Below are 18,858 nucleotides of genomic sequence, written 5' to 3'. Positions count from 1 at the left end.
ATTTGTGTTATCAATTGTTCGTAAGTCATTGCCACGCAATCCGAAAATTATGTAATACAAATTCATGAATTTTTCCTGTTCAAGGAAGCAAGGATACAGTTTATGTAAAAAAACAAAATTAAAAATTCCATTGACGTAAAAAAACGACTATTAACAGCAAAGGGTTAATTTACTTCAACCGAAAAGTTTTACATGATCAAATTTACTCTTCGCAATTTCATATACGATGCCTTCCCATCAAAATAAAGGACCCAATAGTGGTGCTTTGGAGAATAGTATAGAGATCGAGTTCCCAAAAGTTGCAACTACAGTTTCATCAGAAATTTTTACTAAAATGGGCAATTAACTGCCAACATAGTAAAAATTAAAACAATAATAGGAAATCGATATTACTGGATATGGGCTTCTTTTTATTCTCACTAAATTGTAGAAAATGATCTTAACGGTTACTGACTTCAACAAAATGTCGTGCCTTTCTACACATAAATTAATGCAATTATTTTCAAAAAATTAAATAATAATATGGTAATAATGTCTGGATATGCAAAATATACGTAAAAATTGTCGAATCATTGAAAAGCTCCGTACTAACATGAATGATTAAACCACCAGTTAGTCGGAATATGCTAACTTTGGTCAAGTAAGACGACGGCCAAATGATTAACTTCGTTAACACCTTTCACAAATACAAAATATTCTTTATAAGACTTAGTTTTGATCATTCCGATTGTTTGGCAACATAGGTTATAATTAAAAGCACATACATATGTCAAATTTCCATTTGTGTAAGACAAAGGCTTAAATTTTAATATATTCAACCACCGCTCAGTATATGTTCACACGTGCACAGACAAAAGCTAAACACATACACTTAGACGCGGGTATAAAAGTATTCCGCGATCTACTTTTTTATTGTTTCTGTACAGCTATGCTCATGAAAACAGTAATGCTGGTGATTATAAAACAAAAAAATTAAGTTAAAATTCAAACTACATCAATAAGATATACTTTAAAACACTTAATGTGTTCACGAAAATAGTATTGATTATTTTATTAAAAGGAAAACAGAAAAAAAGTTTTGATAATGTACCTGCTATAATACAGGTATTACAGGTTTGGTAGTGGGCAGACATGCTTTCGGCTTGTCTCTAGTTTAGTAAATTTCTATGGTATCAAGTGACCAGATTGCTAATTTATTCTTTATTATGATATATGCGCTTCTTATATTTTGACCAGGCTTATTATTTATTATAATAATACATTTTGTAATTAGTTCCCGAGTTCCGCACTTCCTTTTCGCGTATAAAAACTTCACGTGATCCCATGAAAAAAATTAAGCTAACGGTTTCAAAGTTTAATAAAAATCGAACTTTGAGATATCTGCAGCCTGCTAAATGACCAGTTTTACTCAATAATAATCTCAGTTTGTGTTCCTAAAGTAATTCGCCTACGCCCTGAAGCAATAATGTCGCCAAATTTCAAGACCATTTTGTGAGTTGGTTCACCCCTGGGGCTTTCAGGAAAGCCCTCAACCTCCCCTCTATCCCTACCAGGGGCGTGGCAATAGCGTTCACAATAAATGTAACATTTTGAGAAAAATTACATTTTTCTTAACCTTTTAAACGCTCTAGCGGCTATACCATTTGACCTGGATAAACATACAAACCAATTTGGACATGTAACGAACATGAAAACAGATAAATCAACCGTGCGAAGTGATAGAAACATACCAAAGTTCATATATTTTCATACAAAATATATGGGGTCTAGCCAAGCACTAAGGTGTAATATTATAATATCCTTTTTTCAACCTTTTCGATACGATATCCTTGAATTTTTTTCTGAATTCTTTAGACAATAAAAATCTAGGAAGCTACCTGGAAGCGCAAGTCGTTTGCTACACTCTAAATATATTTAAATAACATTTAAAAACAAAATATGACTGGTCAGACCCGAGGGTCTCGATGAGGGTTAAAGGTAATGTGAAACACCTAAGCCAAAGCTATTTCCTCAAAATGAAATTGGGGACCTTATACGTTGTTCATTTCGTAATGATAATGCAGTTTGTCAAAGTGTTGGACATGGCTGCATATTGTTTTAATTATATTTGAAGAAAATTGCCAAAGTTTTGTTTAGGAAAGTTGGAGAGTGACCATTTTGTTGGGCCTTACGTGCGGAAATTCACCAAAGATACACTTTTTATCAAAGTTTATGACTGTTTCGGAAAGTGACCACAAAACACCAAATTTTGAAGAAATTTTCTAAAACATTCTGACAAATTTTAAGATTGCAGGAAAAAATAAATACATGATCGAGTTAGATAAATAAATAAAATTTAATTCCTTAAATGCACTTACTTATCGCTACTATTTAATATTTTTATACTCTCCGTCTGTCTGTCCGTCCGTCCGTGCAAGCTGTAACTTGAGTAAAAATTGAGTTATCATGATGAAACTTGGTACACGTATTTCTCGGCTCCATAAGAAGGTTAAGTTCGAAGATGGGCTAAATCGGCCCACAGCCACGCCCACAAAATGGCGGAAACCGAAAACATATAAAGTGTCATAACTAAGCCATAAATAAAGATATTAAAGTGAAATTTGGCGCAAAGGATCGCATTAGGGAGGGGCATATTTGGACGCAATTTTTTTGGAAAAGTGGGCGTGGCCCCGCCCCTACTAAGTTTTGTGTACATATCTCGGAAACTACTATAGCTATGTCAACCAAACTTTTTAGATTTAGATTCGTTTTCTTTGAGCATTTCCATATACAGTTCAAAAATGGAAGAAATCGGATAATAACCACGCCCACCCTCCATACAAAGGTTATGTTGAAAATCACTAAAAGTGCGTTAACCGACTAACAAAAAACGTCAGAAACACTAAATTTTACGGAAGAAATGGCAGAAGGAAGCTGCACCCAGGCTTTTTTTGTTAAATTAAAAACGGGCATGGCGTCGCCCACTTATGGACCAAAAACCATATCTCAGGAACTGCTCTACCGATTTCAATGAAATTCGGTATATAATATTTTCTTAACACCCTGATGACATGTACGAAATATGGGTAAAATCGGTTCACAACCACGCCTTCTTCCAATATAACGCTATTTTGAATTCCATCTGATGCCTTCTCTGTATAATAAATGTATACATTAGGAACCAATTATGATAGCGGAATAAAACTTTACAAAAATACGGTATTTGAAAAATATGTAAATGACGTATAATGAAATCTCGATTATCACTTTATCATGCGAGAGTATAAAATGTTCGGTGACACCCGAACTTAGCCATTCCTTACTTGTTTTTTTTTTTTTTTGTTTTAACGACCCCTATCGACAAACACTGTTATTTTAATGATTATCTTATTTTTTTGGAAAGTACAAAAATTCGTCATAAAAAATCCGTTGGAGCAAAAGTAACCGGATTTTCTCGTTTTTATATTTGAAGTGTCTATTCTAGCAAATTAATCACGCTTGTTGGCTTAGCAAGCCTGCATATTTAGATATAAAAATCTGTTACAGCACTATTTTTGAACAGGACATATAAAAAAATACATATGTATGTGCTGACCAGAGTGTCTTCTTGACTGTAGAATTTGTAATTGTAATCATTTAATTGTAACACTTTTTGCTTCTGGTCAACTAACAATATGCCTGTGCGGTCAAGTGTGTTAATTGTGATTAGGTTACAGTGGCGCGTGGATATAGCAAAAACCAAAATAATATAATGCAAATTTGAAACAGTTGCGGAGAGTTTTTCGGAAAATAACTTTCACTCCAACACGTATATGAACTTTTGGATCATAGAGTGACTAAACCAAAGGCTGGCGGTATTTTCGCTGCCCACATGCACGCGAGGAAGACACGAGTGGGTAGAAGCTGCTGGAAGAGAGGGACATTGTGTTCTTTACGGATGGGTCAAAGTTTGGAAGAAAAGTTGATTCTATCGATTTTAAGCTTCTTGATTAATATACCATTTTTCAAGCCGCGGTTGATGCCATTAACGTGCAAGCAGATTTACTGCTGCGGAGTGCAGCCTCCTTTAGAGAAGTGACCAACCACTCTGATAACAGGGCGACGATACCTGCCTTGCTCAATAATCATGCGCTTAAGGTTGACTAAGGAATTCCTTACCTATGGCAGGCTAGAGCCAACTCGCAGGTAATTGCAAAGCTGATGAGCTGGTAATGAATAAAATGCTTCCTAGCCTTATTATACAAGATGAGTTCCAAAGTAAGTAGGATTTTTTGGATCTAGCGTCCCGACATATAGCAGTCGACCGGTGCGTAACAATCTGCTATTTCTATCGATTGCCCAGTGAGAATTTCATGACATTTTATAGATTGGAAGTGAAGTAATTGCGTTTTAAGAATCAGTGTGTTTGTGTTATCGGTGCGAAAATGAGCTCCGAAAAACGAGCCAACACTAAATTTTGTTTTAAAATTGATAAAACTTTTTCCGTAACGTTTCAATTGATGAAACAATTTTATGGCGATGATTGTCTATCCCGTAGTAGAGTGCACGAGTGGTTTCAACGTTTCCAAAGTGGTCACGATCAACATCCGTGCGCCAATCAAAATCCGTGATCACCAGAAATTCCATCGAAACTGTGCGTGAATTCATCAGAAATAAGGCGAAATCATCATTGAAATTCATGGAAATACGAAATCGATCGATCGATACGAAAGGTGTGTGCACGGTTTGTTCCGCACAAATTGACCGATGACCAAAAAATGCTCAGAACCTAACATTCGAAGGACATCATTAAAGAGGTCAAAAAGGACAAAAACTTCCTTTACAATATTTTCACTGGTGACCAATGTGATCCCGAAACGAAACGCTAACGACCCAAAAAATCGCGCATAGAGAAGTCAAAAGTGAGGACAATACTGTTTTGTTTTTATGATTCCAAGGGTATTGTCTACAAGGAATTTGTTCCTTCCTGCCAAACCATTAATACGGTATTCTACCTTGGAGTTTTGAGTGTGGTGTAAGTTGTTCGACGTGTTCGGCCCGAATATCGCGAAGATGAAAGTTGGCGTTTGTTGCACGATAATGCGCCGTCTCATCGATCGACGCTTGTGATCGATTATTTGACCAAAAATCACATTTTAACCATTAACCACTCCCCGTATTAACCTGATATGGCACCGTGCGACTTCTTCTTTTGCTCATTGCTTTGCTTTCTTCCTACGCTTTTCTAATGGAAAGCTGAACTTTGTGTGAGCTTAGCCAGCGCTGGGCTTAAAAATTCGTTGCTGCTATCGGTTCCTGGGTAGTGGTAAGTCCACTGAGCCCTTTTCTCTCACTAAGGTTAATTGCCCTATAGGCGACCACCTTGAAAGGTTGAAAATTTTGATGACTCAACTGTAGAAATTATTTGATGGAAGACGAGGTAGAAACATCTCAACACCTTTTTCTTGATTTTTCAGCCTTTGCGAAATTAAGACTTAAACTCTTGGGAGCTCATACTCATATCGCAACGAGCTGGTGAAAATAAAAATTAAAATTCTAAGTAGATTTGTATTCGCTTCAAGGCGCTTTGCCGGCTTAAATGGTCGGATAGAGGAAATTTGTGGGAGCTTCACAAAGTATTACATATAGTAGAACGTAACATACGGTAGTATGAATACTAAATTAAGGGAGGCTTTATAAATAGAGTTTGGGAAAAATGTATGATTTTAGTTGTGGAGAAGCTAGCTTACCAAAATGATGCGCTATATGATCACGCTCCTCTGACTCCTCTGGTTCACCATTAACGCCGGCATCACGATCAAAGCCATTCATATCCATATTCTCCAAATCCATATTTTCTAAACTGCTACTACTGTCTCTTCCGCCTCCTCCACCTCCGTAATGATAGTGGTTTTGGTCACGCATTTCGATGGTGAACGTGTGTGCGATGGCATCACCAGCTGTGACGGTCATATGCGTACCATAGACAAGCGGCAGTAAACTACCACCAGCATCTCCGCCATCGCCAAGCCGCGACCAGAAGCTGTTAATAAAAATTGCGGTAATTAACAACAAAAATTTTGTTATTTTACTTTTTCGCTTCATTTTAATTATAAACGTTGGCTGCGGCACAATATTAGTAGTATTTGTCGTTGTTGTTTTCACTATCGTTCTCGCCGCTTTAGCAAGCATCGTTCGCATCCTACGCTGTACAAAGGCAATCATGTTCGCGTCGCAGGCAGTTTTTCTATTTTCACGATATTTGGAGCATCAATTTTATTATTGCCGCAATTGTTACAATTATATGCATTTATTTTCATCCACTATTATGGTAACTCACTTGTCTGCTGCTTCATTGCAACGAAAATGTTACCTTAAAACAGCTGCCACGTTCGCTTGGTTTGTATATTTTAGGGTTTAATTTTCGAATCATTAGAACATTAGACAAATAGACTATAACAATCAGTTGCATATTTTGCCCTTATTATTTTTATAATTTCATTGCATTTTTCTATTATTATACACTCTTGAAGAAATATACGAAATTTCTGTTTCATATATTGTAAAATTGTAAAACTTTGTTATATATGTAAATAGATTCGGTTTGGTTTTTATTTGTATTTAAGCTCCTTTTTGCCTTTTATTCACAAAATCTTTAGACTTCGTTTTTGCTACAGAAATTTCCCTTCAATTTCATATTCAAAGAAATATTTTTTTTTCTGATAATATCTCTCGAAATCTGAAAGCGGATAAAGAAAAAACTATTATGAAAATTTACACAAAAAAATTTATTTATTAATGACATATTAAATATATTTATTCTACCTATATAGTACAATATCTATACTATAGTTAACCCATTGCATGTATAACTAATTATATAGTATTGCTAATATCAAAAAATGGTTTAAAATCGTTTTAACTTTTAAAGAAATTGTATGGTTCAGATCTTAGGAATCATACCATGTCATGTGAAAGTATTTTACTAAGCTCACAATTAGGTGCCATTTGCTTTTTCTTTCAGCTACTGCTGTACAGTAAGTAAACTCATGCCTTACCAACATATACCAGTTTGCAATTTCCATATGGTTCTAAAAATATATTTTAACTAACTTTAATATACCCGGGTGAGCGTTAATTAAAAAAAATGTATTTTGATAAGTTGTTATCCAGTCTGTTTACAGCAGCGACTTTAAAGGGTACACCTCAGTAGTGTGTTGCAATTTTTACAATGGATAAAAATATCGAACAAGAATTTCTATCAAATTTTGTATTTTTAACCAAATTTCAGGAACGGAATTCGCGAACGTTGGAAAAGGCTTACGGTGATTAAGTTTTATTAAAACATAAGTCTTCGAGTATTATAAGACCTTCAAAGACGGTCGAGAGATCGTTGAAGACATGCCTCGTTCTGGACGATCTTCAACCACTTTAACTGATGAAAATATTAAAAAGGAAAAGATATGGTACTTGAAAATATTCAGTTAAGTGTTAGAGAGATGGCAAGAGAGCTCGACATCTCACCCGAATCGTTCGAATGCTTTTGGTGGATGATTTGGGTATGAAACGCATTCTTCTTCGACTCGTCCGCTTAAAGCTGATTTTTTTCACAAAGAGTACGATTGCGACCTAATTTAAAGCCAAACCAATCAGAAAGGGCTAAGTTCGTGTGCAACCGAACATCCTATACTCTTGCAACTTGCAAAAATCAAAGCTGAAAATAGCTGGGAAATACTTTAAGGTCTGAAACCAACCATATAGAGTAAAGTCAGCCGAACGTTCGAAAATCCTCTTATTAGTTTTATAGGGGTTAGGCCAAGTTTTCGTTAAAATGTATCTACTTTAAGCACAAAAATACATTGTTACCATCACGCTCTCTTTTTTTCATTGGGATAACACAGATATGTATATCATTATAAGAAAAGGATTATACCTTAATTTCAGTTGTATATATCACACTTTGACCGACATTTTCGATCAAAAGTCGACTACAGGTACTGGAATCCAAATATTCGGTACTTAGGGGCCTGTACAGTTTTCAATGGATTTCAACAATTTTTGGTTATAATTTGGCACACATTAAAGACATTATTTGTGCAAAGTTTTATCTCGTTATAAGAATTGCTTCTTGATTTGTGTACTGAAAACTGAAGGAATCAAGTAGAATTTAAAATTGTACTACATATATGGGAAGTAGGCGTGGTTATTGTCCGATTTCGTCCATTTTCTCAATGTGAAGAGAATGCCACGTACTAAATTTTGTCGAAATCGGTTCGTCCGTTCCCGAAATATAGGATTTCACCAAAAAGTGTGTGTTGCTACGCACATCGTCCAATTTTCACAACAGCTCCTATAAAGCTCTCCCATACTATCTCGGTGGTAAAATTGATTGTCTCTGGTGTATTTAGTTATTGATTTATCGTGCTTTTAGCAGTTTTAACAGTACCATTATATGGGGAGTGAGCGGTGTTATCCTCCGATTTCATACATTTTCGATCTCTTGTGCCAAATTACAATTTTATATCTTAGTTTAGTGCTAAGTTATGGCACTTTATATGTTTTCGGTTAGTGGCGATTTGTGAGCGTGGCAGTGCACACTGGTCGATTTCATAGGCCAAAAATAAAAAAATAAAAGTTTGAAATTTACCACTGTTTGTATCAAGAGTATTTCTTAAAACACTAATAAAACTAACGGTAAATACATTTTTAGTCTATCCCATTCGTAGGGGCTACGAAAAGCAAGAGAAGTGAGTGAAAATAGCTTAAAAATTAACTCGTATAATGAATTAAATTGCGATATAAAATCGTGTTTAATCCCCATAAATCGAAATGAGTATTGATAACAAAGGCATATGTTTTATAACAAAGTAGTTTTTATGTAATAATATGTTGTTTTATTATTTTAAAACAATTGTTTTATAAGTGCCCTTTTGAGTGGTATGTTTTTCTTTATACATCGAGTCTATGCTTTTGATTTCAGCTGCAACTTTTTGCAACTCTCTTTGTTATTCATATTATTCTAACAGGCATGCATATTTTATTGTTTTTTATGTTTTTTTTCATCATACATATGTATATACACATATTTGAGCTTTGGTTTTCATTTTATCATTTTCTCACTTTTATCAAATGTTTGTTTTATACGTAATTTTATTTAGGCACATCATATCGGTGTAAACTTTCACGCCTATATATTTTTGAATTTTGGTGTTTAGAAAATGTGGGAAGAAATATAACTTATCACCGAAGCAAATTTAATAAAGCTTCATTATTTACTTATTAGGAGCTTTGTTAACAAAAAACTTGATATTAACTTTTAAAAAGTTTCAAAGGAAAAACCGTTATCCTGATCCAATAAGGGTCTCAGAATCTGATGTTAAAGTTGAGATAAAAAAATTATTGGACCACATTGCGTCAGGAATGTAATTAATAAACGGAATGAAACTTCTAATTACCTATTATCAATAGGAATATGTGGCTTTGATTTCAATTCTGGTTATTTGTCACGACATATGTCCCTGTATAACTGATAATAAAATCGCAAAATGATGAAGAGCGCAAACAAATTTGGAAAAACTGCAGACCGACCTTCGTCCACCCGCTATTGCCGTCCTGTTCGAATTCAATTTCAAAAGGAATTAGTTTAATAAACCCTCAATGCACTAGATTTGCGCTAGATCCTGCAAAGGAATTAACTTCAAAATATTTCTGGTATTATCTTCCTTCGTCAGTCCGTAAAATTTTAATTCACGCTCCTGATGTTAATCACTATGCACCAGTTTCAACTGTAGAGCTCTCAAAGAATTTGCTGAGTCAAGAAATAAGGACGTTAAGATGTATCGACTCCATCATACATGAAAGAGCTAACAGATCGCTACAAATCAGGACTTGCTAAACCGATTCCTTTTAAGCTTAGATCCTTTCATCACCAGTCAAAGGCACTATCATGCAAAAGTAAATCAATTTTATTAAAATCAGTTTTTGATTTAGTTGAATAATATCCAAAAAAATCCTTTTTTCGTTTATCAAATTTTTTAATTTAATATAACTAATTAAAATTTGTTACCATGGGGGGGTGGCAGAGTAGGAGAGGGAGATTTTAAAAAGCTTTGGCAAAAGTTTCACTTTTATATATGCAGTGGAAGTATTTTTGGCCGCTGATTCCATACAAGACCGACCACTGTGCAGTGGTCCGATTACGCCCATCTGCGAACTCGAAATACCAAGTTTCAACACGATATCTCAATTTTTACTCAAGTTACGCTTTCGGATTTCTATTTTTCTCGTCTTCCTGATCATTTATCTTTATATATAAAAAGTACATTTGACGTTGTTTGTCCGCGTTGGACTCCTAAACTACTGAACGGATTTTAGTAAAATTTAGCACACTGTGTCCAGTTCGGATAGGTATACAAAAGATAGGATAGCTTAAACAATTCACAAATAAAGGATACAGTGAAAGCTCTCTTAAATGAACACCCAATTAAGCGGACATCTCTATTAACTGGACAGAAACGCTGGTAACCAGACACTGAGAAAGCAGCATTAAATTCGTTATTTTTTCCAAAGAAATTTATTTGTATGAACATATTCAAAATTAAATCTCAAGTACAATCCTTTGGATTCTTATACGGCCAAAAAGGTTTTCGCTTTTATTCGTAAATAACTGTTTACTGTATTGAATATATTTTTATGTGAATAATACCACAGCAAAGGTCGGATCCTCTAGTATATATATATATATGTACATATATATATATTTCATTTTAGATGATACGTACAACCGTTAGGTGAACAAAACTATAATACTCTGTAGCAACTGGTTGCCAGAGTATAAAAAATATAATGAATAACATCGATCAACCACCTTATTCACCAGGTTTGGCTGCGTGCGAGTTTACAAACTGAAATTAACGGTCCATAGAACCCGTTTTCAGTCGATCGAAAAGATAAAACAAAATTTGCTGAAGGAGTTGAAGACTATCCCAAAAAGTGAATAGTGGTTTTTGACGACTGGAAAAATCGTTGGCATAAATGGACTACATCTGGTGGCGATCCTTACCGAGAAGATGCGAAAAAATTATTCGGAAAGTTTTAAGGTTTTGCTAAAAATCAAACGTAGTTATGTCTAGAGTGACAGTCTACAAAATGTCTTATTTTACTAAATAAAATCTCGCTTTTGTTTCAAAACAAAGTCGCATGGAATGCTCAGAAACAATGATGTCGCCAAATACCCAGATATCGGTGCAGTCTACCAACAATTGTGACTAAGAAGATGAAAAATGTTCACTAGAGCGTTTTTCTCAAAATAAATTCAGTGATTTAATATCTGGTCAAGTTAGGAATGACGAAGTAATATGTCAAAGCGTTGGATGTGAGGCGGTATTGTTTTAATGATATATGTAAAAAAAATTCCGAATTTAGTTTGAAAAGTTGACAAGTTGACAAGTTGAAATATGGAATACTTTTAGCCCTCAAATACGACATGGAAATTAATGAAAGATTATAGAAACAGACAACCATTAAGTCATATTTAAGAAAATTGCACAAAAAAAAATTATAAAAACCGTTTAATTGAGTTATAATATTACAACATTTGTCTATCTGTTTACTTCGCCGAATCTTTTACAGAACTGGCACTATAAATTTATGTGGGAGTGGAACCTGTGGGTCAAAGGTCCACACGTAGCGGACGTGCCTTTTAAATGCACCTCTGACCAAAACTATACGAACATATGATCAATTCGAACTACACTCGAACAATATTCGAAATATACAGTCGAGCATAGTAGACAATAGTTGACTAAAACAGAAGTACAGAAGTATTCAGAAGTGGCAGACAAGCCGCTGCCTGATAATTAAAGTTATGATAAGTTAAGTGAGTTTAATCAAATATTAAATTAATAATAAGTTGTGGAAAATGTGAATTTAATAAACAAAAACTAAAATGTAAAGTTATAATAAGTAAAGTGAGTTTAATAAAATATTAAATTAATAAAGTTTATAATCCAAAGATTACAAATGGGGACTCAACCGAGGTGGGAGCGTGTGTAAGCCGTGCCTAAAATTAAGAAGTAAAAACAAAAAAAAAAAGTGCTGAAACGATTTAAATTCAGTGATGAGTAGTACATAAGTACATATATGTATATGCAACATTCCGACCATGTGTACATAAGTATGTAAGATGTGCAAACGGTATATGTAAGTTTCCAAGAAGTTCAACATTCCGAGAATCAGGCAACACATCAATTGGACGATCTTCGGAGAATTTTAAAGTGAAGCGACTGTCGAGCCAAGTAAGTTTCCAAGAAGTTCAACATTCCGAGAATCATGCAACACATCAATTGGACGATCTTCGGAGAATTTTAAAGTGAAGCGACCGTCGAGCTAAGTAAGTTTCCAAGAAGTTCAACATTCCGAGAATCATGCAACACATCAATTGGACGATCTTCGGAGAATTTTAAAGTGAAGCGACCGTTGAGCTAAGTATGTATTACAAAATATAGTAATCCAAATTTTGAGAAAGGGAGAGAAGCTTTCTGGGAAGTGCGAGGCTGCAAAAATTTAACTACAATGAGGCAGAAGGGTTAGAGAAGAAAAGGAATATTGTATGTATGTATGAAATATTGAAGAAATGAAATTAAAATAAAGTAGCAGAAGTAAAAAATGTAAATGACAAAAATGTATGTTTGTATAAATTGGTATAAGTTTGTTGAAGTAATGTTAATGTACATTCCAATAAGAATTAGCTACATTTACAAATGCTGCGTAAAACATGCCTGTTAATTTAATTTGCTGATATGTATGTATGTATATCTGAAGAAGTCAGTAGAAATACATACATACTTCAAAGTAAAATTTACTTTCATAAAAATGTTGTAACTTAAAATGAATTGGTATTTACTTATGTACATATTTAATTGATACAATATTGCTTAAGAATAATTTATATTTTAAGATGTATATGTATATATATTTTTTTTTTAGAAATTGTAATCAACATAACAGGAAAAGACAATGGACGTACAGGATATTTTGAGTTTGACAGTGGTAGCCTTGAAGCATAAGTTACGAGAAATTGGACTGAGTGTTCAAGGTAGGAAATGTGAATTAAGAGATAGGTTGCTCTTACATTTCGGACATGTGTTAGAGGATGAAGATGAAGATGAAAGCGAAAGTGAATTACGTTCAGTGACAATGGTAGAGGCACCAACCTCTCGCCAAGCCAATATAGTGTCCAACCCGCAGTTCACACTGAGGGATGTGGAAAGAAGTATTTCCTTATTTAATGGTACAGATGAGCTCAGTATTGATAAATGGTTAGAAGAGTTTGAGGATAACGCGGTAATTTTAAATTGGAGTAGTTTACAACAATTTGTGTTTGCAAGGCAGCTTCTTAGAGGGGCAGATAAATTGTTTGTGCGTAGCCAGACAGGAATCAGAAGTTTTAGTTCTTTAAAATTAGTATTAAGAAGTGAGTTCGGTGTGAAGCCAACGTCACTCGATATTCATCGCACATTACAGAATCGTCGAAAGAAAAATAATGAAAGTTTTCGTGAATATTTGTACACTTTGATAGAAATTGCCAAGCCAGTGAATTTAGATGAAGAGAGTCTAAATTTGTATTTTATTGAAGGAATCCCGGATTCGAAGGTAAATAAAACGGTTTTATATCAGGCGCGAACAATTCAAGAGCTCAAAGAGCAGCTAAGAGTATACGAGAGGGTACATGATTCTCGACAGCCATCAAGCAGAGAGAAATCATGGCACGGCGCATCAACGCCGGTACCAAGGGTCGAAAGAAATTGTTTTAATTATGGAAGTGAATCTCATTTGGCTAACGGTTGTGATAAGATAAAGCAGATAAACTGTTTCAAGTGTGGACAGATAGGTCATCGTCAATTTGAATTCGATCGTAGAGGCGAGGTGAATATTAAAACAGAATCAAAACGCAGCAACGCTTTGACTGTTTGGAGTAAGAGTCACATTTTTAAACCAATAAAGATGGGTGACTTGATAATTAGTGCTCTAATTGATACGGGTGCTAACGTGTGTTTGATGAGATATGTATAAGTGTGCAGGGATTTCAAAGCTTTGCGACAATTGTTTGTTCCTGGGAGGGATTAAAGGCAGTAAAGTATGTACACTGGGTAGTTTTGAAGTAAATATCGAAGTGGAAGGGATTAATTTTGAAGTAACTTTCCATGTTACTGAGTTGAATGATTTGCCATGCAAAGTCATTCTGGGTAATAATATTTTGAAGAAAGTAAATAGTTGTTTTAGCGAGAAGGGCGCTGAATTCGGCAGGAAAGAGCTGAAAAGTTTAAGTGATGAAGATAGTTTAGAGACTAGGCATGCATGTCAAAGTAAAATCGAAAGCGATTTCGTAGACGATAAAAGATTTAAAATAAAGAAAGAAGAGGACAACGCAATTGCTAGTAATCTGGCCTTAACCGAATTTACTGCACTATGTGAAGCCTTTGAAGAAAAAGATACCACACCAGATACAGCTTCAAATCTTGATTTAGGTAATTTGATCGTAAAGATTCAGGCAATAGATGATATTCCTTTTTACCAAACACCAACACGTGTTTCATGCTCTGATCAGAAGAGAATAGATAATTGGTTGAGCGAAAGGCAAAGCAACTCTGAGTATGCTTCTCCAGTTGTTTTGATTGAGAAAACATGGTATGAAAAGGATTTATGGTGACTTTAGAAAACTAAAGGAAGACATAATACGGAACAATTTTCCAATGATGACATTTCAAAACTGGCTAAAAAGAACATCTGTAAGATACAAAGAGAAAATAAGCATAGACGGCAGGTATGATGTTTAGAGGGTGAGGGAGAACAAAGGGCCACAAAATAGTGTTTCTGTAGCAGAATATATGAAGGGGTGAAACACTTCATTCGGGGCGAATGACGGTGCAGGACGGCCGATTGTGGGAGTGGAACCTGTGGGTCAAAGGTCCACACGTAGCGGACGTGCCTTTTAAATGCACCTCTGACCAAAACTATACGAACATATGATCAATTCGAACTACACTCGAACAATATTCGAAATATACAGTCGAGCATAGTAGACAATAGTTGACTAAAACAGAAGTACAGAAGTATTCAGAAGTGGCAGACAAGCCGCTGCCTGACAATTAAAGTTATGATAAGTTAAGTGAGTTTAATAAAATATTAAATTAATAATAAGTTGTGGAAAATGTGAATTTAATAAACAAAAACTAAATTGTAAAGTTATAATAAGTAAAGTGAGTTTAATAAAATATTAAATTAATAAAGTTTATAATCCAAAGACTACATTTATTTGTTATTTTGCTTCATGTTTTCTGATTTTTGTACTAAAGCAAAATTAAAGTAAAGATAAGTAAATAATCGACAGTGCTATGAATTTTGAGTAAAATTATGTCCAATATCGACCTTAATGTCTTGGGTAACAAAACCACTGTAGAGCTGTGTAATAATTATAAATATTTTTAGCTTCTTCTATATATTGGGACAAAAAACGCAAACGAAAATTATAATTAAACTCCCCAGGTAAATGATATTTAAAAAAATTATTTTGCTAAGTTGGTACAGCAGCTACTTAAGTCGGTAGATATTATATCAGTAGTGCATTACGGTTTTTAAAATGGATAAAAATATAGCACAAATAATTTGTATGTATTATAAGGACTGCGTCGAATAAAATTGTCCGTTACATTTTTTCCATATCGTACAATTAAAAATTTTAAACAAACAAATTTTTATCTTAGTTGCTCTGAAATATGAAAATGGCAAGCGAAGTGGAAGTGCGCGAAAAAATTATTAAATTTTTTCAAAAGAAACCGCAGTGGTCGTTTAAGAAAATTTCCAAAGAGGTAGGGGCTAACCCTAAAACCATTTCTCGCCTTATTAAACGCTTTAAGGAAGATGTGCGTATTGACAGGAAGAAAGGTTCTGGTAAAACACGGAGACACATGATCGGGAGAAGGCGAAGAACGTTCTCCATTACAATTCTCAAGAAAGACCCAAGCATTTCGGGCAGGAAATTGGTGAGGAAGGCTGACTGCTCAGAATCTTTCGTATGCAGGACGAAGAAAGAAGCTGGGCTGAAGGCGTACAAGGTACAGAAAGTTCCGGATAGAAACGCCGTCAAGAACGAAATCGTAAAACAATGAGCTAAGAAGCTGAGGAAAGATTTTGTCCATAAATTCGAATGCTGCATAATGGATGACGAGACCTACGTTTTAGCAGACTTTTCTCAGCTACCCGGACAGGATTTTTATACAGCCGATTTTCGAGGAAATGTTGCTGAAAACTTCAAAGCCAAAAAGGTGACAAAATTTCCAAAGAAATTTCTTGTGTGGCAGGCAATTTGCAGTTGTGGCAAAAGGAGCAGCTCATTCGTTACATCGGGTACAATCAGCAGCGAAATATATCTAAAGGAATGTTTACAAAAGAGATTGCTCCCATTTTTAAGCCAACATGGAGTGTCCACGTTTTTTTTTGGCCTGACCTCGCTTCATGTCACTATAGCAAAACAGCCTTAGAATGGTTCCAACGGAATGGAGTGATTTATGTACCAAGAGAAGCAAATCCACCTAATAGTCCAGAACTAAGGCCGATTGAAAGATACTGGGATTTAGTAAAAAGGGAGATGAAGGCAACAAAAGAAGTGGCCAAAGACCTTCAAAATTTCAAAAGAAACTGGTCTTCAGCAGCTATGAGGGTATCGGACACTACCATAAAAGCACTAATGGACGGGGTTCCGGAAAAAATAAAAATATTTTTTAATAACACTTAGTTCTTGTTCAGTTTTTCAAATTTAAAATAAATATTTTTAATAAAATATTTTAGTTATTAAAAATCGGCCAACTGGTTTAAAAGATTTTCTCATTTTTGTAACGGGCAATTTTATTCGACGCAGTCATTAATTTTCCAAAAAGTGCTCATGAAAAGTGTTTCGAGGACTGGACAAATCCTCGCCATAACTGTATTACATCTGGCGGGAATTACTTTGAAGGTGACCAAATAAATGTTGATTAATAATAAAATATTTTGCGTTGCATTTACAATTTCCGGGTACCCTTTGTTACAATGTACGATTGTATGTACGCTAGGGTGGGTCGATTCCGGACTTTTTTCGATTTGGGATTTCTAATAATGCGGAAAAATTGCCTTAGTACTTCCTGATTCCAATGCAACTTTTTGTTTTGAGATCGGATTGCATCTTCAACCCCAACTCCGGCCTTGAAATTTCGGAAATTCGCCTAAAATCGTGAAATTGTCTACCTAGTGCCTGAAATACGCATCTCATGGCAAAATGTATAAAACAAAAGTTATTTGTCACGTCATTTGCTACCGAGGACGAGCCGTTCCCGAGATACGAGCGAAAATGCGGCGCGCCACAGCGCAAGGTGAAAATCGGCTTGCGGCCACAGTTCGTGACGTTGATTTCGCCGAGTGCTATCACTCACATTCATTCACCTACGCCAAAGGACACGTTTGGATAGGTCTCCACACAAATATTTTTTCATCGAGTTCCTTCACTCTTGTCGGTGATTTCGCCGAGTTCTATCACTTACATTCATTTCCCTGCGCGAAATATTTTTTCATCGAGTTCCTTCACTCTTGCCTTTCGCCGAGTGCTATCACTTATACTCTCTCAACAGAACACAGAACTCAAAATGTCTGTATCTAAATTTAAATTTAGACAGAAATGTCCTGTGTTTGGCATATATCCGTACAATCTCTCTGAGTCCCAGTTACCTACTTATCAGGATGTTCCTTTGTGTTATCAGTTTGAAAGATTTCGTATAGGGCGCCTCCGAGGCGACAACTATGAACCAAGGAGTAAAGAGGTTACAGAAATAGTTGCAAAAAAGGTTGAAAATACTTTCAAAAAGTCATCTATTCCGATAGTTTCACACACCAGAGTTGTACAAATGCTCACCACATATCATTAGAAATTTCTGACTCTTAAAGAAATGTTTTTAAGGAACCCAATAGGTTTGAGCTCTAAAAGATACGACTTTGTCTCTTCTGCCGGAAAATTATTTGACATCGCTGCTTGTAAATGCATTTATTTTTTTTCTTGCACTTGTCCAAAGGAAAGGAAAGTTCCTATCAATGAACAACCATTTCTCTTGGACCAGAGAACCAGAAGAATTGATCGCATTGGAAGTGTTGATCTACCTGAAACAAAAAAGATTACAAAGAAAAATGAACGTAAATAAAAGCTTTTAAAACGTCAGTCAACATCAACACTTACCAGAAAAGTATCAGCTAGAACACGGGACCATTCAGATCAGCCAGACTCTCATACAGACGACAACAAGGTAGGTGTGGATTCATCCAAACACGATGCTGATGATGAATTTTCTCTTCCATCCTCTAAAACCAAACAAAACACACTAGTATTAGAACACACTGCTTTAGCTGCCCAAAGATTTGGAGTAAGTGATAGAGCAGCGGCCTTGATTGTTTCATCTGCTTTTCTGGATGCAGGATCAGGTTTGATAACAGAGGATCAGGCTAGCTTTGTCACTGACAAATGCAAGTTTAGTCGGGCAAAAAAAAGTGTTGGAGTTAAGCTCCAAAACACCGAAAGTATTGACTCTGTATATGGGCTGTATTTTGACGGCCGCAAAGACAATACACTTACACAAGTCAGCGAAGGTGAAAAGTACTACCGCGACACTGTCAAAGAGGAACATATTTCTCTTATAGCGGAACCTGGTTGTCATTACTTTGGCCACGTCACCTCTCCTTCCGGGTCAGCTGAAGATGAGACGCAAGCTATATGGCAACATTTACAAGACAATTCAGTTCATGTGGAACATCTAAGAGTTGTCGGTGCTGATGGCACCAACACGAACACAGGTTGGAAAGGTGGAATCATTCGGAAAC

General features: G+C 35.3%; 1 protein-coding gene across 1 annotated transcript in view; it reads right to left on the bottom strand.

The window, feature by feature from the left end:
* LOC126753009 (uncharacterized) overlaps positions 1 to 18,858 on the bottom strand; it is an 82,199-nt gene that overhangs the window by 40,883 nt on the left and 22,458 nt on the right. Inside the window, exon 2 of the mRNA XM_050464101.1 lies at positions 5,709 to 6,697. Coding sequence (XP_050320058.1) covers positions 5,709 to 6,183 — 475 coding nt within the window. The 5' untranslated portion in view covers positions 6,184 to 6,697. The remainder of the gene's footprint in view (positions 1 to 5,708; positions 6,698 to 18,858) is intronic.

This window comes from Bactrocera neohumeralis, chromosome 3 (genome assembly GCF_024586455.1).
Source record: "Bactrocera neohumeralis isolate Rockhampton chromosome 3, APGP_CSIRO_Bneo_wtdbg2-racon-allhic-juicebox.fasta_v2, whole genome shotgun sequence".
NCBI lineage: Eukaryota > Metazoa > Arthropoda > Insecta > Diptera > Tephritidae > Bactrocera > Bactrocera neohumeralis.
Note: the sequence above shows the minus strand (reverse complement) of the source record. Positions and strands in the feature narration are given on the sequence as shown.